General features: G+C 34.6%; 1 protein-coding gene across 1 annotated transcript; it reads left to right on the top strand.

Annotated features, from left to right (window-relative positions):
* Positions 1 to 220: 220 nt before the first annotated feature.
* LOC306879027 (receptor tyrosine-protein kinase erbB-3-like) lies at positions 221 to 26,117 on the top strand. The gene is made up of 29 exons (XM_079431698.1): positions 221 to 744; positions 8,486 to 8,637; positions 8,815 to 9,001; positions 9,802 to 9,927; positions 10,632 to 10,694; positions 10,797 to 10,915; positions 11,024 to 11,165; positions 11,354 to 11,467; positions 12,518 to 12,635; positions 12,833 to 12,906; positions 12,989 to 13,079; positions 13,634 to 13,651; positions 14,476 to 14,687; positions 15,149 to 15,281; positions 16,329 to 16,422; positions 16,518 to 16,675; positions 17,720 to 17,773; positions 17,852 to 17,993; positions 18,069 to 18,188; positions 18,356 to 18,454; positions 19,407 to 19,592; positions 19,684 to 19,839; positions 20,578 to 20,653; positions 20,742 to 20,888; positions 21,491 to 21,588; positions 21,699 to 21,878; positions 22,531 to 22,599; positions 22,744 to 23,011; positions 24,175 to 26,117. The coding sequence occupies exons 1-29, from the start codon at positions 642 to 644 to the stop codon at positions 25,014 to 25,016; spliced, it is 4,341 nt and encodes a 1,446-aa protein (XP_079287824.1). The 5' UTR covers positions 221 to 641; the 3' UTR covers positions 25,017 to 26,117.
* Positions 26,118 to 26,342: the final 225 nt, after the last annotated feature.

The following is a 26,342-nucleotide window of genomic DNA, read 5'->3' on the forward strand; positions in this document are numbered from 1 at the left end:
GGAAGAGAGAGAGAGCGCATCTTGGCACATAAATCTATCACAATCTCGTCGGTGTTTTCAGTGTTGGTTGTGAGGACTGTCGGGAAATTCAGAGCACTCTCTGTCTAATAATGGTCAAGAGTTCACAATCAAGGCTTTATGACTTGTTTACATGTTTGAAATAAATCAGTGCACGAGCTTTGGAATTACAAGGTCGACGTCACCTAGATCAGACCCAATCAGCGTTCAGCATCGTTCACCTGTAACAGGTAACAAACCTCGAGACGGCATTCCTGCGTGCGCGAGCCTTTTCATATTTACAAACCTTCTGGCCGCTTTTCTTCTCAAACTATTGATTGTATTACAATTTGTGTTGAAATCAAAGTGTTTGCTTTAAACTGACGTTTACTGGAGGATTTTATAGTCTATAAACTTTTCCTGCACCTGACGGAAATGGACTACTTGATATTGTTTTCGTTTGTTCTACACTGAATACAATATTTGGAACATTTTGGATTAAAAAGGGAAGAAGCGAGAGAGAAAAAACCCTAAGAATTTCTGTCAAACGTGGACAAGCCGAAGTGAAGGGAGCATCGCCTCTTCCGCGCTTCTTTGGCCATGAATATTTAACTGACTGACTTCACATTGGGAATATTCTGAGGATGAGGATGATGAAGATGAAAGGAGCTCTTCTGCAGATGCTCGCGCTGTGTCTCGCGCTCCGTTCACCTGCGCGCGCTCAGACGGAGGAAGGTAAACATGAAGGTAAATCTGTTTTTACTGTATGCACAATGCACCTGTCTGCGGCTGGAAAGACATAAGAGAATAGCATTTGCATTTTAATATTTAGGATGCTAATGCATTATCCATTTGCTACTTTTATTAAATTGATACTTTGTCACAAGTGTAATAGTAATAATAAAGTGTAATTTGCCTATAAATATTGTTTATATATAGGCTATAATGTAATATAATTTAAAAATAGTAGCCTATTTATAAACAGCTCAACAAATTTGTAGCAAAATGTGTTTTTTAAGACCCATATGTCATACACAATATACATCCCAAAATAGTGATGTTGCTGTCAGTAGCTAATGCATTCAGAAAACCTGTTCCTGCACCATTGTGTCTAAGCGCGATATTTTTGTTTATCTAACTGTGAGTGTATAAAAGGAGAGATTTGTTCCTGTACTAAATCAGTGCTCAGTTCAAATAACAAGTGACTCCACCAGTAGATTTTGTTAAACCTGTTCCCTGACTCAACGGCTGTCTTCTGAAAGAATCACAGAGGAGTTTGAACTTGTGATGCCAGCTGCATTTACCTACTTCTTGTATTGAATCTCATTAATGTTCGCTAGAATATTGTCTAGTTGTTTAGTTGTCTATTTTTTGGTTTTGTCTACACAGAAGAGCAACTGTGACTTTATTCAAAGAGCATCCCAGTTTTCAAATTAGTGTTCATTCGATGTGTGTAATTATTGTTAATTCCACCCAAATCTTGAATATTGGGTTGCATACAGTATTTTGTAAATTGCATATATCACATAATTTATACTTTCTATAGTGAAGAATCATCAGAAGCAGGAAGTATCCATGAAGAAAATACTAGACAACACATACGGAGGCTCACATACAGAGACCGAGTGAGATGTGATTTGATGCATTGGTTGATCTTTGGCCTCTGCAATAGTGTTGACTAAGAAGGGAGGAGCACAATGGCATGAACAACAACAGGTGTGTAGTCCAGGTGATCTGGCAACAGGTGAAACTACTGGACAGAGTCACATAATCCCACGTCATCTCTCAGAACAATCTGATTTGACTGCGACCCCCTGAATAGAATCCCTTACAAATCAAGCATTTCTTTATTTATGTCATGACAACTCCTGGAGAGTTTTAGCATGGTAATGTGCATGGCAATGTTAATGTGTTTGGTCTTGGCGGAATAGATCTGCTATGCTGCTGCGGCAGAAAAAGTACCAAGATTTGCTACTGCCAGTCCATCCAGAGACATGCTGCTGTGAGCATGTAGGAAATACTGCTGCTGCGCATATAACATACATAAAATAACCCCCATATACACTGTAAAAAATTATCGTGATTTTAACGGTAAAAACTGTGAAAATGCTACGGTAAAAACCTGTTACATGGTTAACGGAAAGTTCCTGTAAAATTTACAGGGAAAAACCGTAAACTGACGTTCCCAGAATTCCCTGCATTCCATTTCAAATTCTGTTTGAATTTGACGTTTTTTCTTTGAAATAACTATGTTTCTTCTTAGTTTTTTCTTATCAGTTATGTTTATTAGGGTTGTATGTTACATCTAATGTTGTTAAATTAATGTTTATAGCATATTTCAGTTTAATGAGTCTCACCATGATGCTGTTTAGTGCTTGTGTGAATGACACTGTGCACCTTCTATATATTCTATTGTTTAAAAGTTGCTTGTGATGGGCTTTGGCTCATCATGTGACTTTCTCATCATCACCAGCATATGGTGGATATCAGTGTATTTCAAAGGAACAAAAGGCATATTAAGATTATATCAGTTAAAGAAATTACGGTATTTAACTGTAAATTTAAGTTAAAACCGTAAAACCTAAAACATTGCTACCGTATTTTTACGGGAGAATTCTGGCAACCACAGTTGCCAGTTTTTTACCGTAAATTTTACGGAATTTTTTTTTACAGTGTATAGTGTACATAAAAGTACCCCATTGCAGATCTATACAGGTGGTGCTGGGGGAGGTGGAGGGATTCTGATGTGCATTGCAACTGCTACAGCAAGCACTAACCAAATATTTGAATGTTGAGCAGCAAGATAATTGGCTGCGCATGCAATTAAAATGGCTGTGGTAATGATGTGATGAGTTAGAGCCTAGAGTTTCATGGTAGTACTTTGTATTTATGTTGAAAATAACTAAAATGGTGTGGGGGATTGCATCTAAATGAGCATTAAATATACAGTAAATATCCCAAAATCCCTATTTCTCATTTTGCCTATATTTAAGGCTTGTATCACAGAAAATAAATGTTTTAAAATCTGAAGTGGTCCTTTCTGATCTGAATGTCAATTAAAGGGATAGTTTACCCAAAAATAAAATTTTTAATAGTGTAAGGACTTCTTCCTTTTCCTTGTAATCACAATAAATGTTAACTATTGATTTTCAAGCTTGAAAAACATTGCAAAACACCTTAAAAGTATCATAAAAGTAGTCCATACAACCCATGCACTATATTCCAAGTCTACTAAAGCATATAGACCGAAATTTAATTTGTTATTCAGTGAAATATTGATGGAGTATGTCTATCCAAGCTCTTCTTGGTGCATCCTTTAAAAAGTTGGGGAAAAAAACAATATCCGATTCATGAATGTATCACTCTTCTGAATCAGATCTTTTCAATGAATTTTCAAATCATAGTTTGCATAGATTGCACTTTATGAATCACACTGAAATGATTCTAGTTAATTGTGACTGTGTTTTTTTGTTTTGGTCTCAGTGCTTTACAGCTCAAGGGATGATTATCAGTGAATAACAACTGTAGCTTTGGTTTTCTATAAAACAAAATCCCCTTTTGTGTTTCATGGAAGAGTTATTTAGAACGACATGAGGGCTAGTAAGGACTGAAATACACTATACAATCTTGAAAATCAGAATAGACATCATCATGGCGATTTGTAAACTGTCACAGAGAATAATTGGACATCATAGAGTAAACAACTGAGGATCACACAATACCAGTCTTTCTGGTTGTTCCGATCACAACAAATTCACACGTAAACATGTGCCTCACTGCTGGGAGACACATGATAGATGAAATATGTGTTCTAAAATCATCTCAAAATATATATTTGATATCCTACAAATGAATGTAACGATAGTGTGATTCACAAACCAGCACAAACTCGACCAAAAATCAAGCCATAAGTAATTGTTGGTGAACTATTCCTTTCAATGTATTTATTGTAAGTGAGACTTTTCCATGGTGACAGACTGCCGTTGTCATGTTATTTCACAATGAGCTGGTGCGGTACATCTACAAAAATCAGAAACATAGCATATTTTTTGAAAGAATGCATTAAGGAACACCTGTTCTAACCATATTTGTTAGAAATGAATACAGTACACTTATTTTAGTATGCAACATGTGAATGCATACTTTTTAGTTGACCATTGCACTTGAGTCATACAAAAAGATATATGTCAAATGTCCCGTAAAGATTACGGCGGTTGTCGACCTTTTGGCATTGTCATGAAGTGTTCTGAGTGGAGTTTGAAGACGTCAGTATGAGTAGTACAGTGTGTGTTAAAGGCTCCCACACACATACTAAAGGCCGCTTCTCCTGGAGAGCTGAATAGATTCACAAGCACAGTGTGTGTAGCCTCTCTGTTTCTGCTGTCGCCTCCACATTCATTGTACATTCATTTATGGAAATACTCAGTTTTGAGCCCTGCCAAACTCTTGGTTTACGTCAAAGGATCATTTGAGTGAACAGTGAACATTTAGGCCCAAATGGTAAAAAAAAACTTCAATCTTAATATGGAACCTACTGAACCTTTCATTATAAGATAATAAATGGATGCCACAGTGTTTTAGTAAAAATATTTATGTTAAAATACATTTAAAAAATACTTTCAAGGTGAAATGTGCCACCAAACAACGACAAATAAAATCACTTTTTTCAAACAGGTTTTCGAACACTGTTCCACATTTTAACATTAATTATTTGTTTAGCATTAGCTATCTGCAATAGTTAAATGACGCATATTTATTCATGTTAATCTTTACATTTACTAATACACTGTATCTTTTAACATTAGTTAATACAAACAATGAACAACTGTATTTTTATTGCCTAACATTAACAAAGGTTAATACATGATGTAAAAATGTATATTGCTTACTGTTAGTTTGTGTTAAAGAATGCATTAACTACTTAACAAACAACTTATTGGAAAGTGTTACCCAATATTTTGATAGCACCATAGTGTTTACACTTTTCATAGATATAAACCTAAGACTGACTTTCTTATAGCGTAGCAATAAAAATAAATTATAAATAAAATGTAGACATTTATTTTATTATATATGTATTTTTTTCATATTGCATGCACATCTACTCACACACACAAACATGTCTGATAAATCAAAATTCCTTCTCTTGCCCGGGGAACAGGAGTAGCCTGTAACTTTTAATGGCTTTTAGGTGCAAAACAAAGTCATTAAGCTAGGCATGGTTTCTGTGTGTGCATGCCTGTGTGTTGTGTGTTAGCTGACCCTTTAATGACAATAAGTGATTCAGACATTAATGTGTAGATTTATGTGTATTTATGCCTGTGAGAACCAATCAGTCAGGTTTGGATAATCTCTTTGTGACTGTGGCCAAGTTTCTGTTTACCACGCAGCTAAGCCATGTCTGTTGTGTACTGCTTTAGACCTCCCCTGGCTTTTGTTTCTCGTACCTGTGATGTGAACCTGAAAGTTGAACCTAGCATGTGTATTTTGTGAGCGTTTGTTTGAGTTTTGGCGGTTCCTACACTTGTTTTCGCGCTCTGGTTGAATGGGAGCATTGTATCATTGTCTGCACACTTGAGTGGGCCTTTCACATCAACACATTCATGCTTTTAGAACAGCAGAATATTCAAGTTTGTTCAAACTTTTTTAAAATTCATACTTCTTTTAAAAGGATAGCGCACCAAAAATCATTCACTCACCCTCATGCCGTTCTAAATATGTGACTTACTTTCTTCTGTTGAGCATAAAAGAAGATATTTTGAAGAATGTGGGTAACCAAACAGTATGGAAAAATACTTTGCAAATCAGTGGGTACCAGAAACTGCTTGGTTTAATTTTTGGGTGAACTGTCCTCTTAATTTTATTTTTTCCTTTTAATGTGGCATCTTAAAAACACAGAATTCATGAGGTGCAATATCAAAGACATGCATTTAGTGCATATTTGCAAAAACTATTAAAAAGAGAAAAGGCAAAGGTACTGGTAATATTCTGCCAGGACATTTTAAATAAAGATTACACTTAAGTGGCCTTCTATTTTATTAATATTATATTTTCTGCAAGTACAGGTTTTAAAAACAAATTCTTGCAATACGTATTTGAAGTACACAACAAGTGCGCATTCAATACAATAAGGTGCACTTCTGTTTCACAAGGAGAGTTATGAAATGAGACTTGTAGTTGTTTGTTTTAGGGCTCCTCTTCTTGCAGTTTTGCTGCTTCCATTTAATCGCTTCTGTGAACTTAAACCTACAGGATTTGCAATGCTCAGAGGTTGCTATTTCATAACGCGAGCTCGCAGTTCTGTTTCAAGTAGCAACTTTTTAGGTGTCTCAGGTCAAATGTCTGAAGTAGCCTACATTTAACAAATGAGGCATGTGCTGACATATAGTATGCTTATAGAGTTAAATGAAATAAGATGAATGTTATAGCATAACTCAGATGTTATGTTTCATACTGAAATCTCAGACTTTTAATTGCATACTTTGTAATTATACTGGGGTCTTTTTCCTCAAAAGAATAATCTAAGCAGGCAAAAGTTCAATACTTCTGCTTTAACTGATGTTTGAAGCCTTTTTTGACGTTACTGGCCTTACCTGTCCCATTGTGGGCCATAACACGCAAAATTTCATTTTATTTAATTTCTCATTTTCAGTTAGCTTCAGTTAAGAATTTTTACAAAAAACCAAAACAAACAGAAACACAAAAAACGAACTAAAATTAAAGTAATAATATAAAATAAAATCTACTTCATAATACTAACAAAACCTTTAAACCTATAGTATATCAAAAATACTAAAATAAGACTGCTGTGATCTGTGTTTGCGCTGTGTCTGTGTTGAGCGTTCCCTGCATTTACCAAAGGAGAAGTTTGATAAGAACTGAAAGATTTCTGAATACAGTCTGGACCTACAAGAATTCTTTCTGAAAAGCACAATGTCTGATCGACACATCACACCTGTGTGGCTGGACCGAACACCTGCTTGTATTTCGCAAGAAACATTTAGGCCATTTGTTGGACTCTGTAACGCTGTTAACAGTTTACAGTATGCATGTGTTATCAGTGTCTGTGTTTTTCAATTCTTTTGCATGGAATGAAGAGAAGCATTGCTCTATTTATGAGAACAGAAACACTTCTACCTGCCATTATGAATGTATGATTCTGTAATCTCATATGCTTTCTGATCCTAATGGGTCATGAATGGACCATATTCTCAGAAGAATTTGAATCTGTAAAGGCTCCTGCGGGCATTTCTGAGTACCTCTAAGTATTAATGGGAATATTTTTTCCTAGACTCCCACCCTAAGTAATGGCTTGTTTTGACCGTGGCAGATTTGAACCAAGGGCAAAATTTGAAATGCAAACCAGCTTCACCTCAAACTACCTTAGTCCTCTGTTACATTTCATTTGTCCTTCGTGATGTCACTACATAAACAACAACAGCTCTATCTGTGGTATCATCAGCTGATGCTCAGTTTGAGATTTCGTTTGCATGAAATAGATGATAATGTGCAGTCAGTGGGCCATTATTGTAAATAATGACCCCTGTTAAGTTATTTTTGTGATAAAACACAATTGCTGGTCATTATCCTAGTAATTACAAAGCTTCTCACTACATAAATATATAAATGGGCATGAAATATTAAATATTAGCTGAGATCATGCAATTATTCCACTAATTAAAAGACGTCATACCACATCAATATATAAATGGGCATAAAATATTAAATATTCGCTGAGATTGTGATATAATCAGATGATGCATCTTTTCAGATTTTTTTGCATTAAATATGGCATAATGTGCATTCAGTCTGCCATTACTGTGAATAATAACCACTGTTGAATTATATTTTGCTAATATACAATTGCTGGTCATTATCCCACTAATTTTAACCACATAAATATATAATTAGGCATGAAATATTAAATATTAACAGAAAACACTGAGTAATATGATAGATATTATATATTGTAGCAGCCATTATATAAAAATATTTTAACATATTTTCTTTTCAATAGAAATGTATTATTCACTATTGTTTTTTAATTTAATTTAATATTTAATATTTTAATTTAATAGTTTCATGAAGCAAGGTTGCATTAAATTGATAAAGTGATTGTAAAGAAATTTATATTGTAAATTATATTTGAAATAATATAGGCCTATCACAGTTTCCTTAAAAATATTAAACAATATTTATTGAGCAAATCAGCATATTAGAGTGATTTCTGAAGGATCATGTGACATTAAAGACTGGATTAATGATGCTGAAAATTCAGCTTTGACATTTCAGGAATAAATTACATTTTAAAATATATTAAAATAGAACACAGTTATTTAAAATTATAATAATATTTCACAATTTTACTATATTCTTGATCAACTAAATGCAGCTTGGTGAACATAAGACCATCTTTCACTTTTAAATGGTCGCTCATTTGTTTTTTGTTACAGTAAATTCTCTCTTTCTCTCTCTCTCTCTCTTACAGTGTGTACAGGCACGCAGAACTCGCTGAGTGTGACAGGAAGCTCTGAGGTCCAGTACAAGCTTATGAAGGAGATGTACACGGGCTGTAAGATTGTCATAGGAAACCTGGAGATCACACAGATGGAGCACAACCGCGATTTCTCATTCCTACAGGTGAGGAAAATAGACCAAGTTGGTAGGATCTAAAGGATGTAACAAGAGATCAGGCCACTTCTGAATAAAGCAAGTGTGCATGAGCTCACACCAGATTCATTTGTGTGGGCTCATGTCTGCGTCTGTATGTCTATTATGTTTCATTTGATGAACGTGTAACCCAATCTCTCTTCTCAGTCTATCCGTGAGGTAACGGGCTACATCCTCATCGCCATAAACCAGTTCAGACATTTACCGCTGGAACAGCTGCGAGTCATCCGAGGGACGTCTCTGTACGAAGATCGCTTTGCTCTCGCCATCCTCGTCAACTATCAGAAAGACGGAGTGTATGGACTAAAGGAGCTGGGCCTCACACACTTGACAGGTGCGCTCACACATACGTGACAGGTGACACATTCTCACCCACAGAAAACACGTACTGTCAAAACGCCCCACGAATGTCTATGGCAACAAGACTCTCTGGAGGGTGTGGTGTGGAAGAGTGAGTCAACGGACAGAATTTTTTTTTTATGTGTGTGTGATTTATTAAAGGATTTCACCCACAATCTCTTCATAAACCCCAACTTGGACCGACACATACTTGTGACTGCCTTATAGATTGTAGAAAAATCCTATAGTATATTCTTCATCACGATAAATTCCAGGAGATTAGCGTTAGATGTCTACAGTTAGGCTCGAGCATGTACCAACCTGCTTCAGCAAACACGACACTTCTAATGTGAAATACAATCCATGTTGTCTTTTCATTGTGTGATTCTGAGTGTGTGAATCAATTAACATGTTTGTCATTTTTTTCCATTGCCCTTCCTTTAACCTCTTACTAATTTCATTGTGACTCAATGTGTGGAATCAATATGAATGTTACTTGTTTTAAAATCTGAACACAGAATATAATGCATCTTTATTAGTAAAGTTTGATTACTCTTAGCAATCACCTAACAAAACCATAGCAAATATTCACAACACCCTTGTTTTGTGGCATTTTAGGAAAAAAAAAAAAAAAAAAAATTGTAAAATCTCTTTGTGTTTATATATATATATATATATATATATATATAATTTTCTTCTTTCTGAGAGTTTAGAGGACAGGTTTCAAGTTTCGAGTTCTACCATTATGTCTTTGCTCTTATCTTAGTACTTCTAAGTATTTCTCATGATCTGCAGAGATCCTGGAGGGTGGAGTGCAGATCATCCAGAATAAATTCTTGAGCTATGCGCCGCAGATCAACTGGCTAGACATTGTGAAAGACAGTGGGGCAGAAATCATCATCGAAGACAATGGACCAGAATGTAAGGAGTGTAATGTAATATAAAACATTACAATATGTAATATATGTTAATATACAGTTCCAAAAATTTGGGATTGGTAACTTTTTACTAATTGGATTTTTCTACTGTTTTTTTGAAAGATGTTTCTTATGTTCAGCAAGGCTGCATTTATTTGGTTAAAAAGCAATACAATTTTTAAATATCATTACAATTTAAAATAAATGTTTTCTATTTATATATATTATAAAATGTAATTTATTCATATGATGGTATTAAAGCTGATTTTTCAGCATCATTACTCAATCATTCTAATATGCTGATTTGCTGCTCAAGAAGCATATTAGTGTTGAAAAGTAGCTTTGCTGCTTAATTTTTTTGTGGAAACCCTGATACATTTTATTTTTCAAGATTCTTTGATGAATAGAACGTTCAGAATGACAGCATTCATTTGAATATTTTTATAACATTATTACATTACCACTTTTGGCAGCAAATAAAGTTAAGTAAAGTCAATTAAAATAAAGTAAAATAAATTTATTAATTTCTAATATTTAATACTGACCACACAAACTTTGGAATGGTAGTGTATAATGAATAAACTATTTTTTATACATATGTAGTTGAAGATTTAATTATGATATTAATTTTAAATGTTTTGCCAAATAGATCTTTACTTTGGCTGATGATCTTATGGTAATGTATAAATTAGTTTATTTTCTGTTTAGTTCCCTGTCATGAGTTTTGTGGGGATCGGTGTTGGGGTCCAGGAAATGACTCTTGTCAAATCTGTAAGTCCTTGGAAACTCACACACACATGTTGTTCATCTTCTGTGTGTCAAACACGCACACACACACACACACTGCTCACTATGTTTCTCTCCTGTTCTCAGTGACTAAGACAGTGTGCGCACCGCAGTGCAACAGCCGCTGTTTTGGCCGCAGCCCGAGCGAGTGTTGTCACATAGAGTGTGCCGGGGGCTGCACCGGGCCGCTCGACACCAACTGCTTTGTATGTTCAACAAACTTACACCAGTTCTTGAACACGTGTTGCACTAGCATACCAGATTCAATGAATCAAACCTTGCTTGCTGTGACTTGGGTGTCTGTGTGTTCTCAGGCCTGCAGAAATTTTAACAACTCGGGGTCATGTGTGCCGCAGTGTCCACAGGCTCTCATCTATAATAAAGTGACGTTCAAATTGGAACCAAATCCTAATGCAAAATACCAGTACGGCACGATGTGTGTATCGCATTGTCCAAGTAAGTGATTCCTTGTGTTGCATGGAGTGCGTTTACCTGTAACATAGCATTGTAGGTTATAATGCCATAATAACTGAATACCCCACTCTCCTAATGGGACCTAAATAGGGTTTTTGTAGGATTTATGGTTATAGTTTGACAATTTGCATACAGCATATACTTATTTGCTCTGTTCTCTTGTACTTCAGCTAACTTTGTTGTAGACGGCAGTTCATGTGTAAGCAGCTGTCCAGCAGACAAGATGGAGGTGGATAAAAAAGGGGTGAAAAGATGTGAGCCATGTGGGGGTCTCTGTCCGAAAGGTAACATGCATACTTTGTTTACCCAGTTATCTAAATGGGTGCATAATTCTGTTGTTTTACACTTCTGGTCAAAAGTTTGGCATAATTGTTTGTTTTTTTAAAGTTTTTCAAAGACATCTTTGCTCACCAAGGCTGCATTTATTTAATCAATAAATACAGTAAAATAGAAATATTATTACAATTTAAAACAGCTGTTTTCAATTTTAGTATGTTTCAAAATGAAATTTATTCCTGTGATGTAAAGCAAAATTTTTAGCATCATTATTTCAGTCCTCAGTATGTATCATGGTAAATGTATGTTTCCAACATTGGTAATAATAAGAATCATTATTAATAATTGGGCACCCGTAATTGAACAGCAAATCAAAGATTTCTGAAGGATCATGTGATACTGAAGACTGGAGTAATGATGCTGAAAATTCAGCTTTGCATCACAGAAATAAATGACATTTTATAGAAATATGAAAATTGAAAATGGTTATTTTAATTGTAATAATTTTTTCACAATATTTGTGGTTTTCACTACTGTAAAAGTAGTTCTTCACATCACTTAAAAACATGAAATTATTTGAAACTTTTGACCAATAGTGTATGTAAAGCTAACCAAAACTACTACTGACTAGCTTAACATTTTTAGAGGGGGAAAAACATACTTTACAAGCAAAAAACTCTAATGATTATGAACGATTTACTGATTTTCCTGAATATAACACTTGTAATGCCATTGTTTATATTTACTGTTGTCTTTTTGTTAGTCCTTTTGAATATCCACTAAATGTGTCACCGTTGTTCCCTGAAGGAGCGGTTTTATTTTTAACCATTGCCAGAAAAGAAAATGTGCTAAAAATGACAATAAAGTTGTCTTTGACCTTTTGACCTTTAATGTATAGCATGCCACTCCTGTAAGTGCTTAGTTGCATTGTTAGTGCTTAGCATTATTATTAAAAGGTGCTTCACTGTTTGTTGAGAAAAAAGCACAATCTCCTTCATGTCCATCTTTGTGTGTTCTCAACCATAACTGTGTTCTTTCTGTTTTCTCTCTTTGTGCAGCATGTGTTGGCACTGGTACACCTTCCAGGCAGACCGTAGACTCGCAGAACATCGACAGTTTCATAAACTGCACTAAGATTCAGGGCAGCCTGCATTTCCTTGTAACAGGAATTAGAGGGTGAGATTTGAGATCATCAGCATTTGAGATGATGGTGATTGAAATGTTCATGACAAAAATGTTGAAAATGAGTTCTCCTTTCTTACACACTCTTGGACAAGAGCATGAAAGGAGTTAAAGAGACCCACTATAGTTGCAATATGCATCGCATGCTGTTAAGAAATGGTGACCTTTCTGTACCGCTCTTTCCTTTCCAGAGACAGTTACAATAATATCAGTGCTCTCGATCCAAAGAAACTGAAGATCTTCAACACTGTCAGAGAAATAACAGGTGTGTGTCTCTGTGTGTATCTTTGTCATTTCTTCTGCCCTCTCTGTACATCATCTAACTCAGTCTTCTGTCTGCTTGACAGACATTCTGAGTATTCAGTCTTGGCCTGAAGAGCTGGAAGATCTTTCTGTCTTCTCAAATCTTTCAACAATACAGGGAAGAACTCTGTACAGGTGAGCAACCGGCCCATCCTTTGTTTGTTAGCCATTTACATTGTCTCCTGAATTCTTAACACTTAAATGCATCAGTGTAAACAAAGCATTTATGTTATTAGCAGTGCTTGCACTGTTTGTGCTACAGACATGAATGATACTTTAAATCATCCTTGATTGGATTTATCTAGCTGACAATTAAACAGTTAAAAAAATCCCTTACGCTTAAGGTGGGACCATATGTAGCATAGGGATCAGATATTATATTGGTTGGCTTTTCTTTTTTTTATATGAACCAGTATGCAAGTTAAACAATTTAGCACTATTAATATATTATCATAGTATTTAGTAGGCAACATTTCATTTTTCATAGAAGTTTTGTAAGGTTTTCATCAGATATTTATTTTAAATTGTATTTCTGCTTCGTTTCAATTACTGAAAACAAGTTTCTTTGAAAAAGTAAAAAAAAAAAAAAAAAAAACATTATAATAATGATCTCATTTTTGCCTGAGATTTCTAGAAGTTGTGTGACATTCATTATTCATTTTTGTACTGCTTTCTTGTTTTCCCTCCAGAGGGATAAGCAGTAAGAGGTAGGATTGTATGTTTAGCTTTTAGCTTGTACTCCTTTTTCTCTCTTTGCTTGATTTATTCTATATATTCATAAATAAATCATTAAAATCTCATATTTTGCATTAGTTATTAGTGCTTTACAATCAGCTCAGTGGTGTGGTATTTCTAAGCTTCAGATTGGTGGTTGGGAATCTTGCATGGAAACATTTCTGTCGATCATGAAAAGTTAATTAATTGTTTCACGATACCAGTCTTTCATCTGGGACAGCCAAAAATCGTGCAGTGTCTCAGCCTTTAAAGTCAACATGAAATTGTGTTCAAAACCTATATTAGTTACTTATCTGACATACACTACTATTCAAAGGTTTGGAGTTAATGAGATTTTTATTAATTTTTTCAGTACTTTTACTCAGCAAGGATGCATTAAATTGATCAAAAGTGACAGTAAAGACATTTATAATGTTACAAAAAATACAAATAAATATAAAAATTTCAGTTATTTAAAATTGTAATAATATTTCAAAGTATTACAGTTTTTACTGTATTTAAAAATTAAATAAATGCAGCCTTGGTGAAAAAACACAAACCTTTAAAAGGTAAATCTGAATGAAAATTTTCATGCTAAAAAGAATAAAAAATAAACTCATTAACTGACATATATATATATTCAGTGGGACTTGATTTTATCAATTAAGAATCTATAGATTTTTTGCATTTATCTTCACATGCATCAATGAAACCAGTGCACAATACAACTAGCAACTTCATGTTGACTGAAGAACCATGTAATTTCATTTGTCTTTTATTTTTCAAATGACCTCTCTTTCCACATGTTCTCATTTAGGGGTTACTCGCTTTTGGTGATGAAGATTCCTACGCTGAAGTCCCTGGGTCTTCGCTCACTGAAACGGATGGGTGATGGAGGCATCTACATCACTGGAAACAAGCAGCTCTGTTATCACCACACTGTGAACTGGACACGTCTGTTCGGGAGCAGCCCTCGGCGCCGCCAGAAACCCCTCGACATCAAAGACAACCAGCTACAAGAGCTGTGCAGTGAGTACATGCTGTAGTTATGGGTTGTCTGAACAACTATAGTTTGTCATTAGGAAGTGGTTTTAAAGGGATAGTTCACCCAAAAATGAACTTTCTGTCATTTTTTACTAACCTCCATGTAATTGCAAACTTATATTAATTTCTTTCTTCGGTGGAACACAAAAGAAGATATTTTGTAGAATGCTGGTAACCAAACAGTCGAAGTCTGTGAGAACTGTAACTGCTTGATGAGCTTCAAAATAAAAAACTTTTTGGGTGGACTATCGCTTTAATTCTGATAGTGCCATGAATTTAAAGACACAACTTCTCTTGGAGAGGGTTCCAGCATAGAAGGCCTATGGAATATGTTGCTTATTAAATGTGAAAAAACATGAAAACATTCTAAAAATATTAAAGATAAAAAATATCATTATTCATCATCGCTAATTAACAATATATTCATCATTGCTGTGTGTTTGTAGTTGAAGAAGGGCACGTGTGTGATCCCCTGTGTTCATCTGAGGGCTGCTGGGGTCCGGGACCCGATCAGTGTGTGTCTTGCAAGAACTACAACAGAGGAGGAACATGTGTACCACAATGCAACTTCCTGTCAGGGTCAGTATAGGACATTATTTATTTATTTATTTATTTACTTTACATGCATCATCATTGTAGTTACATTTGGTGCAATTGATTATGGAAAAAAAACCATTAAAATTATTATTATTATTAAATGTGTGTGTGTGTGTGTGTGTGTGTGTACTTGTTTATGCTACATCGTGGGGACCAAATGTCCCCACAAGGATAGTAAAACCTGAAATGTCTGCGGTAATAAAATAGTAAATGATGTTTATCTGAAAGTGTAACAATGCAAACAGGTTTCCTGGAAGGGGTTGGGTTAGGGTATATAAAATATTGTTTAGACAGTATAAAAGTAAGAAGTCTATGGAAAGTCCCCACAATTCACAGAAACAAATGTGTGTGTGTGTGTGTGTGTGTGTGTGTAAAGCTAACTGTTGCAATGAATGAATCTGCGTTTTTAAATTAATTGAGTGAGTCGATTCAGTGACTTATTCATAAAGAATGAATCAGCCATTTAAACAAATCGGTTGAGTGAATGACTAAACAATTCACTCACTTAGACAGTGACCTGCCGCCACCTACTGGCGGTTTTAGTTTTACAGTTATATTTCAATATTTATTATTATATAATATTTATTTGAAAAACATTAATATGCATTTATTATCATTATTTATACAATGTTTCCTACATTTTGTAATGTCTGTAAAAAGCTGTTCTCATCTAACACAATAATGATTAAATGTTATAGTAATTAATTGCCACATAATATCTATAATTAGATTGTAACTATTTGTGACCTTTTATGTTGACTAAAAGGCTGCAAAAAATGTGGCATTTCCAGTGTATTAATAATACTGAGCAATCTGGAATGAAAATTTCAGTGTTCTGTAATGATTTTGACACTGAAACAGCGCCAAGACATGCACTCCTTAGGCAGTGAACTAAGGAGTGGATTGAGACACACCTAGTGAGTGTTGTGTGCTGTAGATAAGGAAAAACATATACTGAATGATTTAGTACTGTGAGAACTACTAGAAGAGATTTCCGGACCCCTGAATAATCTATTTTGCCCTCTACAGTGAAAAGCGCGAGTTTGCCGGACCTAAACGAGAGTGTGTGCTGTGTCACCAGGAGTGTGCGGTGCAGGACGGCAAACACACCTGCACAGGACCGGTGTGTAATCAATGGCTCTCTGATAGAATGTGATTCACTGTTTGCACAGATTGTTTGATTTATTAAATAATCTCTCCGTCTAATTCTTCCTGCAGGGTGCTGATGAGTGTGCAGCCTGTGTGCATTTGCAGGACGGCCCGTACTGTGTGCCCTCATGTCCAGAGGGGGTTCAGGGGGAGAATGGGCTCATCATTTATAAGTTCTCCAACAGCCAGCACAAATGCCAACCATGCCATGCAAACTGCACCCTGGGGTGAGCAATATATGTATTATATCAAATAAAATGCACATAAAATGAATTCTGTTTTTGAACTCTGAGATATTAATTTTCAATTAGTATATGATGCAATGGCCAGTTTATTCCTCACAAGTGTACTATTCAGAAGTTTGGGGTTTACAAGATTTCTTTATTTTTTGTTGTTAATTTTTGAAAGAAGTCTCTTGTGCTCACCACATTTATTTGACAAAAAAATAATAAATAGATATATAAATAAATAAATAGATAAAATGTAGAAACAGTAATATTTTAGAATATTATTACAATTTAAAAGAACTGTTTTCTGTTTTCAACAAGGCAGCATTCATTTGATAAAAAAAATACAGTAAAATTTTATTATTTTAAAATAAATTATATATATTTAAAGTGTATTTAAATCAATAATAAAATATTTAAATATTTATTTAAAGAAATAAATTACTTTAAAATAGCAAACATTTATAGTTGCAGTTACATTTCACATATTATTTCTATAATTTAAATAATAAATATATAAATGATAAATAATAATAATAAATTAAGTCTAATAAAAACTTATTTCAATTCAATGTTTTCTATTTAAAATATTTTAAATTTAGCCTATATATTTGCATAGTTTTGTTTATGTATATGTATATTCCTGTGAATTTTCAGCATCATTACTCCAGTCTTTAGTGTCACATGATCTTTCAGAAATCATTCTGAATCATGCTGATTTGCTGCTCAAGAAATGTTGAAAACGGTTGTGCTGTTTAACAGTTTTGAACCTTTCTCAGGATTTTTTAACCAATAGAAAGTTTAAAAGAGCAACCTTTATTTGAAATAGAAATAAATTTTGTTTATTGAAATGACAAATGTCTAATGCATTTTGCTGTAAAATATTAATTTCTTTAAACAAAGTATTAAAAGTATTAATTTCTTTAAAAAAATGACTGACCCCAGATTTTGAAGAGTAATGTATGTCATTGCAGTTATAATGCCTAGCATAATCGAAATATGTTTGCAAATCAGTTAAAGATGCCTGTATATTTTCTGTGTCAGATGTTTGGGTCCAGGTCAGAATGACTGTGTGGATTCGTCCAGGTCAGATGCTGGGTAAGTGTCTCCCCCTGCTGGTGTGTTGTATGGCATGCAGCTGCCTGTCAGTGTGTAATTGTGTGTTTTGTGCTTCAGGTTGCCTGTGACAGCAATAGTGCTGAGCGTTATATTCGGGGTGCTGCTCGCATTCTCAGTGTTTGTGCTGAGCGTTCTCTATCGCAGAAGTGCGGCTATCCGCAGAAAACGTGCCATGAGGAGATATCTGCAGAGTGAGGAGGTGTGAGCACATATACATATGAACCAACAAACTGAAGTGTTGTGAAGTTTTCTAAGGTTTAATAATGTGTTTTAGAGTTTTGAACCACTGGATCCTGGAGAAAAAGGTGTGAAAGTTCATGCACGGATTCTGAGGGGGTCTGAGCTACGAAAGATCAAACCTCTCGGCTCTGGAGTTTTTGGTACTGTGCACAAGGTACTGTACTTCCACGTCATTACATAAGCTCACACCGAAACCTGACAATAGCTCATATCACTTACTGAAGCATTTCCTCCGGGTGTTCTCATAATACATTGTTTTCTTTCTTTTTTTTGACTCTCTCACTCTGTTACTTTAACTGTATTTCATTTGTTTCTTCACAGGGAGTTTGGATACCAGAGGGAGACACTGTAAAGATTCCAGTGGCTATCAAGACTATTCAAGACCGTACAGGACGACAGACCTTTCAGGAAATTACAGATGTAAGACACACACACAGACAGACACACACATTGCCTATATACACTACTTATATACTATATACACCAATAAACTAGTTTATTTGTTTGTTTTTATTTTATTGTTATTATTTTTTTTTGCTTAAAATCATTTTTACACACTTTATTTTTACTTATGGTAAATAATTATCTGAAAACTTTTTTAAAAAATTCAGTTTGACCGGTGGGCGATAAATGGAAAAAAAAAAATACAGTAAATGGGGAACTTGACATATTTGTAGAAATATTGTTTTAATTAATGCTTTTATTCAGCAAAGATCAAAAGTGACAATAAAAGTATTTATAATGTTAAAAACATTATACTTGAAATAAATGATGTTTATTGGAACTTTCTAGAATATAAAATATATAACAGTTTCCATAAAAATATTAAGCTGCACAACTGTTTTCAGCATTAATAATAATAATAATAAATGTTTCTTGAGCAGAAAATCAACATTTTAGATAGATAAACAAATTAACATGTTAGAATGATTTCTGAAGGATCGTGTAATATTGAAGAGTAATGATGCTGAAAATTCAGCTTTGCGTCACATGAATGAATTACATTTTAAAAGATGTTTAAATAGAAATCAGTCCATTTAATTTGTAATAATATTTCACAATATTTCTGTTTTTACTGTAACTTTGATCAAATAAATGCAGCCTTTGTGAGCAAAAAGAGACTTTTTTCAAAAACTGAAAAAAATTGTACTGATCTCAAACTTTTAATAAATGAGCACAATTACTGTTAATTTAATTTTTTTTGTTTATAGTGACTTTTAGAAGTTTTAAATTAGAAACTGATGACTATTCATTTGTATTACTGTGTCAGAATGTTAACTATTCATTAATACCTTTTTACAAAACAACCACATAAAAACATTCAAAATGATTCCACGTACTAAATTGTAAATGATTTCTTTCTGTCCTGCAGCATATGTTGGCTATGGGGAGTCTGGACCACCCGTATATAGTCCGGCTCTTAGGCATCTGTCCCGGGCCCAGTCTGCAGCTGGTCACTCAGCTCAGTCCACAGGCCTCTTTGCTGGAGCACATCCGGCAGCGCAGAGACAGCCTCAACCCTCAGAGACTGCTCAACTGGTGTGTGCAGATTGCCAAGGTGAGAGAAACACAAAGTGCGTTTCGAGGTATTCAGATCATTTCAAACTCACTTAAACAACTGAAGTCTTTCCTCGCTTGCTCAATCCTAGGGTATGTACTATCTAGAGGAGCAGCGAATGGTCCACAGGAACCTGGCTGCCCGCAACATCCTGCTCAAGAGCGACTTTATAGTTCAAATAGCTGATTATGGCATCGCTGACCTCCTCTACCCTGATGACAAGAAATACTTCTTCAATGAAATTAATGTAAAGCAGACTTAAAAAGTTTGAAATAATAAAGTTTTCCAATGTTTTTTAAATAAGTCTCTTATGCTCACTAAAAGGCTGCATTTATTTGATTTAAAAATAAAGCATAGTTTAAAGCAAAACTAATATTCTGAAATATTTTATTATTCTAATATGCTGATTTGCTGCTAAAGAAAAAAATTATTATTGCCATGAATGCTGAAAATAGATGTGCTTAATATTTGGAAACTGTGATACACTAAGGGGAAAGAAAGATGGAAAAAAATGTATACTTTTATTCAGCATGGATGCATTTAATTGATTAAAAGTGACAGTAAAGATGTTTATAATGTTACAAAAGATGTCTGTTTTAATGAACTTTCTGTTCATTAAAGAATCCAAGAATTTTAGCTCAAATCAGCACATTAGGATGATTTCTGAAGGATCATGTGACACTGAAGACTGGAGGAATGATGCTGAAAATTCAGTTTTGATTACATTTAAAAAATATTCCAATAAAAAAAAAGTTATTTTAACTTGTAATAGTATTTTACAATATTATTATTTTTTACTGCGTTTCAATTAAATAAATGAAGCCTTGTTGATCATGAGACTTTTTTTCAAAAATAGTATAACAAAAAAATAATTATTCCAAACATTTGATTGTTAGTGTATATGTACTGCTACTATATTCAAAGCAGTTCCTCAACCAGTATCGCTAAACTGTGCCTCTTTTTTCCTAATGTTTGTCATTTCTAGACGCCAATTAAATGGATGGCCCTGGAAAGCATCTTGTTCCGCAGATACACACACCAGAGTGATGTCTGGAGCTATGGTGAGTCCATGGGTCGCACCATAAAATGGAACCGTAAAACACTGCACTTTGGATCTGATGATTCTATAAGAGGTCACTCTATCTCTAGGTGTGACAGTCTGGGAAATGATGTCATATGGGGCGGAGCCTTACTCTGCTATGCGACCACAAGAAGTACCTGATCTGTTAGAGAAAGGGGAACGCCTCTCTCAGCCTCAGATCTGCACCATCGATGTCTACATGGTCATGGTCAAATGTGAGTTGAGTCTTAACCCATAATGCAAAGTGGCAGTGATCTTGTGCCTCATCTCATTTATCATCTTGACACTCGACATATATATTCTTGCAGATGTTAGCATGAAAAGTTTGTAAATGAAAATTAGGACTGCACAACATATAAGTATATATTTAGCTTCGATTTATTATTTAATTTCAGTTTTAATAATTTTAGTACTTCAACTTATTTTATTTCAGTTAGTTGCGAAGGCAGCAATTCTAAATGTTTACGTTAAGTTTAAATACAACTTAAAATTTGATATTGAATATTCATTTAATATTTCGATTTGTATTTCTTTTGGTATTATTTAACAGTAATGAAATATGCTTGTGTATGCTTTAAAAACGTTAACAATTTAAAAATACTGTTAAATGTAATATGTAGCAAGTCTTGAAATGAATATCCATTTTTCATACATTATATCTATTTTTCATTCATTATGTCATATATTTTTCATGCATTTCATTATAATTTTAAGCCTATATTCATTTGTAGCATTTATTATTTATTTTCATTTGTTGTAACATAATTTTTTTTTTCATGTATTTGATAAAATAAATAATTATCGGCTTATTTTACAGGTTGGATGATTGATGAAAATGTTCGGCCAACTTTCAAGGAGCTAGCCAATGGGTTCACCCGAATGGCCAGAGACCCCTCCCGATATCTTGTCATCAGAGTAAGTCAAACTGACAGAGTACTTCATCATTTACTTCATTGTATGTTGCATGTCCTGGTCAAGCTGGAGCTGGTTTGAATGGCTTTTGTTGATTGGTGCTCCACCACTAGGAGGAGTACAGTGCTCCTGAACCGGCCTCAGAAGAGTCCCATCAGAGGGGAACTGAGATGGACATTCTAGGGGTGGCACTGCAGGACCAGGAAGATGAAGTCTTGGAAGATACCACAGACATGCCACGCTACATAACGCCATCTAGGAGCTTCTCTAGATTGCGTGTAGACTCTCATCGGGTGTGTTTTATTATATTGATCAGAATTAATTTGTGAAGGTTTCAAAAGAGACTAATAGGCAAATAGACATCATAAAACAGACATCATTAACTATTAAAAAATTTGGGGTTGGTTAGATTTTTTATATAATTGAAAGAAGCCTGTCTAATGTTCACTTAGTCTGCATTTTACATTGAATTTACATTGAAAGTTGTCTAATTTGATATATTTTAAAATTTCATTTATTCCTGTGATGCAAAGCTGAATTTCCAGCATCATTACTCCAGTCTTCAGAGCCACATGATCCTTCAGAAATCATTCTAATATGATGATTTTATGCTCAAGAAAGAACATTTCTTAATAGCATCAATTATGTAAACTATGTGCTTCTTAATATTTTTGTGGACAGCATCATACTTAGGACATTTTCAGGACTTAAACAGAAGGATCAGAAGAAGAATAGTATTTTAGTATCTAATAGAAATCTTTTGCAACAATTGTAAATGTAATGCATTCTAGTAGAATAAGAATATTAATTTATTTTTTAAAAATTAACTGGTCCCAAACTTTTGAACGTTAGTGTATATTTTCAGATGATTTGTGGAGGCTCTATAAATAATGAATTAATAAGCAACATATCTTTTTGACACTTTTCTTTTTATTGTTACACCAGTCAAGTCTGACTCCATCCAATGTTGCTGGATATCTACCAATGACGCCTGGTCTGGAGAGCTCAGCACAGGTGAGGTTTCAATCATACATTCACACAAAAACTACATTTTGATGTGTTAGAAATGAATATTGGAGGAGTAATGCACTTATTCAAGAGCATATGGCTTAATATATAACTTATAATCAATATATTGTCCACCTCATTTTGCTGTAGACGGGATGGGCATCTCGGTCCCGTCTCGACTCTGGATGCACTGTTTCTGAGAGCTCGGAGGGACGGGGAACTGCGGTGGAGCTGGAAATGAATGAGGACTTCTCGATGGTTGGCAGCATGAGGAGGGCCACACATCGTGAGGACAGCGCTTACATGTCACAGCGGGACAGCCTATTAGGACCTCCGGAAACAACCTCCACAGGGACTCAGGGAGAAGAGGACCAAAATGGATACGTGCTGCCTGGATTTGGTGAAAGTCCAGAGAAAGGTGAGCATAAGCAATTAGAGCAGCGTGTGTGTGTGTGTAACCTTTACGCAACAATTTATGCAAACTTTTGATGCGGTGAACCTTGGAAGGTCCTGTGAAGCAAGATTGAAAAGTCTGTGGAAACCTATTTCGGCCTTCATAGTAAAAAAAATAAAAAAATATTTATGAGATCAGGTTTAAAATAAGAAATAAATGTATGTTGTCAGATATAAAATCCCATTCTGAGATATAAACTTACAGTTTAACTTACACTTACACTACTGTTCAAAACGTGAAATAATTATTTTTGAGAGACGTCTCTTATGCTCTCCAAGGTTGCATTTATTTGATTAAAAATATAGTAAAAACAGTGAATATTGTGAAATATTATTACAATTTAAAATAACTGTTATCTATTTAATTGTATTATAAAATGCTATTTATTCCTGTGATGCAAAGCTGAATTTTCATCATCATTACTCCAGTCTACAGTGTCCCACGATCCTTCAGAAATCATTGTTTTTTGCTGCGATTTAAACATTTCTTCTTATTATCAATGGTTAAAAAAAAGTTTTTTTTTTTGCTGCTTAATTTTTTTGGGGTGAATCAATACACCACCGTTCAAAAATGTAACATATTGTATATTTTTTTATTATTTTATAAATTACATTTTAAAATATATTAAAATGGAAAACCAATTCTTCTAAATTGTAATAATATTTCACAATATTTGTGCTGCTTATTTTATTTTATTTTATTTATTTATTTGGGGGGGGGGGGCAATACTATACCATTCAAAAATGTAACATATCTTATATTTTGTTATTATTTATAATTATTTAATTCTTCTAAATTGTAATAATTTTTCATAATATTACTGTTTTTGCTTTATTTTTGATTAAAAATAAATGCAGCCTTTTTGACATTTTTCTCCTTATTGTCACACTATTTTCCTATTTTGATATTGTGCAGTTGCTTTGATACAATTTGTATTGTTAAAAGCACTATATAAATAAAGGTGACTTGACTTGAACATAAGAGACTAAAAAACAAAAAAATCTCGGAAAAATTAGCAATTACATTAAATTAGCAATTTTTTATTTATTTATTTTCTTTTATCAGTTTCCATAAATATGAGTAGCCTACTCATGTTAACACATCTCTTGTATTTTGATTTTCTTTAGAAACTCTTCTATTGGCATCGTCACGTGCAAAACGTTCTCAAAGGAGACTCTCAAGAGGTCATTCCGGCGACTTTTTGGAGGCCCACAGTGTTGCAGGTGATGAATACGAGTATATGAACAACCAGACCCTTTCTCTCGGGCATATACCAAGGCAGCTTAAAGATTACAATCAGCGACCGCCACGCAACCGCAGCGCCTCCTTCAACCCTGCTGGCTTGTACAGCAATCACAAATCTCTAGCGTCCAGCAGACCCAGTAAGAGATCGTCGATCGAGGGCTCAGAAAGTAGTGGCGGCCTCTCCCAGTCCTCGACCGACCAAAGGAGTCACAGCGATGGCGATTTTCTGTCCAGTGAAGCGGAGTACACAGACGGCGATCTGGATCTCCAGGAGCTTCAGTACGAGTACATGGACATCCGTGGTGGTGCAGGACCACCAGCCAAAATGGTACTCAAACTTCACCTCCCAAGACCGGTTTCCCATCCTCCTCGCAGAAGATCGCCACAAGGCGATGGAGATGAATATGTGGAGGAAGACTATCAGTACACTAACCGTCAGCCTCGGCTGAGGAATTCGCTCAGGGTTCAGGGGTTAATGGAAGGGGAAGGAGAAGTGTATGAATATGAGGATATGGACTCATTGGCTGCAGGTGGAGCGTCTGCAGCCGAATACCAGAATCTGGAGGGAGAAGATGAGGAGAGTGTTGGGCTGACGGATGAACCCCAGAGCCCGGGGCCGGAAGAGTATTTAAAAGTCCCTGCAGGGATGGAACATAAAGCTTTCGATAACCCTGACTATTGGCACAGCAGGTCATTTCATAAAGCCAATGCTGTCCGCACATAGACACGGAGAACGTGAAGGAACTTGATGCAAATGAACAAATGCAAGTTGAACTGTGACGAAAGTTGAGCATATTATTCAGTAATGCACTTCTTTACTGGTTCAAATCCAGAGAAAAACTGATGCAATCTTGACAAAATAAATGTATTTTGATGTAAAATGTATTTTAATGTAAAAAATGTGGCATTATGGTTTAAATACTTTTAAACAAGAGCAGCTTTGTTCTTTTTTTGATATGGTGGAATTCATGAGCTACACATTGAATGCACTGAGATTTACATCTGGATATGTATGTAAGTGTGTGGTTACTTGATGTTCTGTTAATGCCAAGTTTGTTGCACTCATTAAGTGAAGCCATAAGTTTGCTGTTTGTGCATTTGAGAGTTAGTGTTCATCTTAAATATCTGTTATTTAATGTGTTCATGAAGTGCCCAATTCAGTCAGCAGCTGTGCATCTGTTCAGATTGCACTCAAATTATTTCACAATTTAAATGTAATTTTCAAAATACATCTAATCTGAGGTATTTACATTCGGAATGTATAAAATTATGGGTAACACTTTATAATAAGGTTCATTAGTTAACATTAGTGAACTACTTTAGTTAACATGATCTAAGAATTAACAATACATCTTCAGCATTTATTAATCTTAGTTAATGTTAATTTCAACATTTATTAATGCAATGCATTAAAATAAACAGTTGTAAACATTAGTTAATGCACCCACTGCATTCCCATGAACTAATCTTAAGAAAGATTAATATATACTGTAATAAATGTATTGTTCGTTGTTCATGTTATATCATTAAATAATGGAATCTTATTGTAAAGTGTTGCCAAATTATGATGCCAGTTGAATAGCATATTGATTGAATTTGGGTAAAGGTATTTTTCTATGAGGTGTTTGTTGTGCATGCCTTCTGAACAAATCATAATGAAGTACTTGTGTTATGTTTCAAATGAAATGGCCAGTAAACAAGCTTTTATATTGTTTTGTACACACATATCTAACTAAAGTATTTTCTCTACTTTGTAACGGTTTGAAATGATTTTTTTATTTGCTTTTAGCTTACACTTTCAATAAAATCTTTCTATATAAACCTGAACATTTGAAGCTTTTACTCTCATACTCGTAACCTTTTTTCTTTGTGTTTTGTTAAAAATTTAGTAGCGTCTCAATACATATTGAGGTGGCTATTAATAAGAACTATTAGGACAATTCCCATGAAGACCAAGACAGATTTATCATCTGTGTGTGTTTGAGGGGCTCAAAGCAGGTGAGTTATGAATTCATCCAACCTAATTTTCAGAGATGCCTTGTTTGATACT

This window comes from Barbus barbus (genome assembly GCF_936440315.1).
Source record: "Barbus barbus genome assembly, chromosome: 13".
NCBI classification, from domain to species: Eukaryota; Metazoa; Chordata; class Actinopteri; order Cypriniformes; family Cyprinidae; genus Barbus; species Barbus barbus.

Bases quoted from the DNA above. Each gene is read 5' to 3' on its own strand.
- LOC306879027 (XM_079431698.1), top strand. From the start codon at position 642: ATGAGGATGATGAAGATGAAAGGAGCTCTTCTGCAGATGCTCGCGCTG. The intron at 9,928-10,631 runs GTAAGGAGTGTA...TTTTCTGTTTAG, and splicing joins CGAAGACAATGGACCAGAAT to TTCCCTGTCATGAGTTTTGT. The intron at 23,012-24,174 runs GTGAGCATAAGC...GATTTTCTTTAG, and splicing joins TGGTGAAAGTCCAGAGAAAG to AAACTCTTCTATTGGCATCG.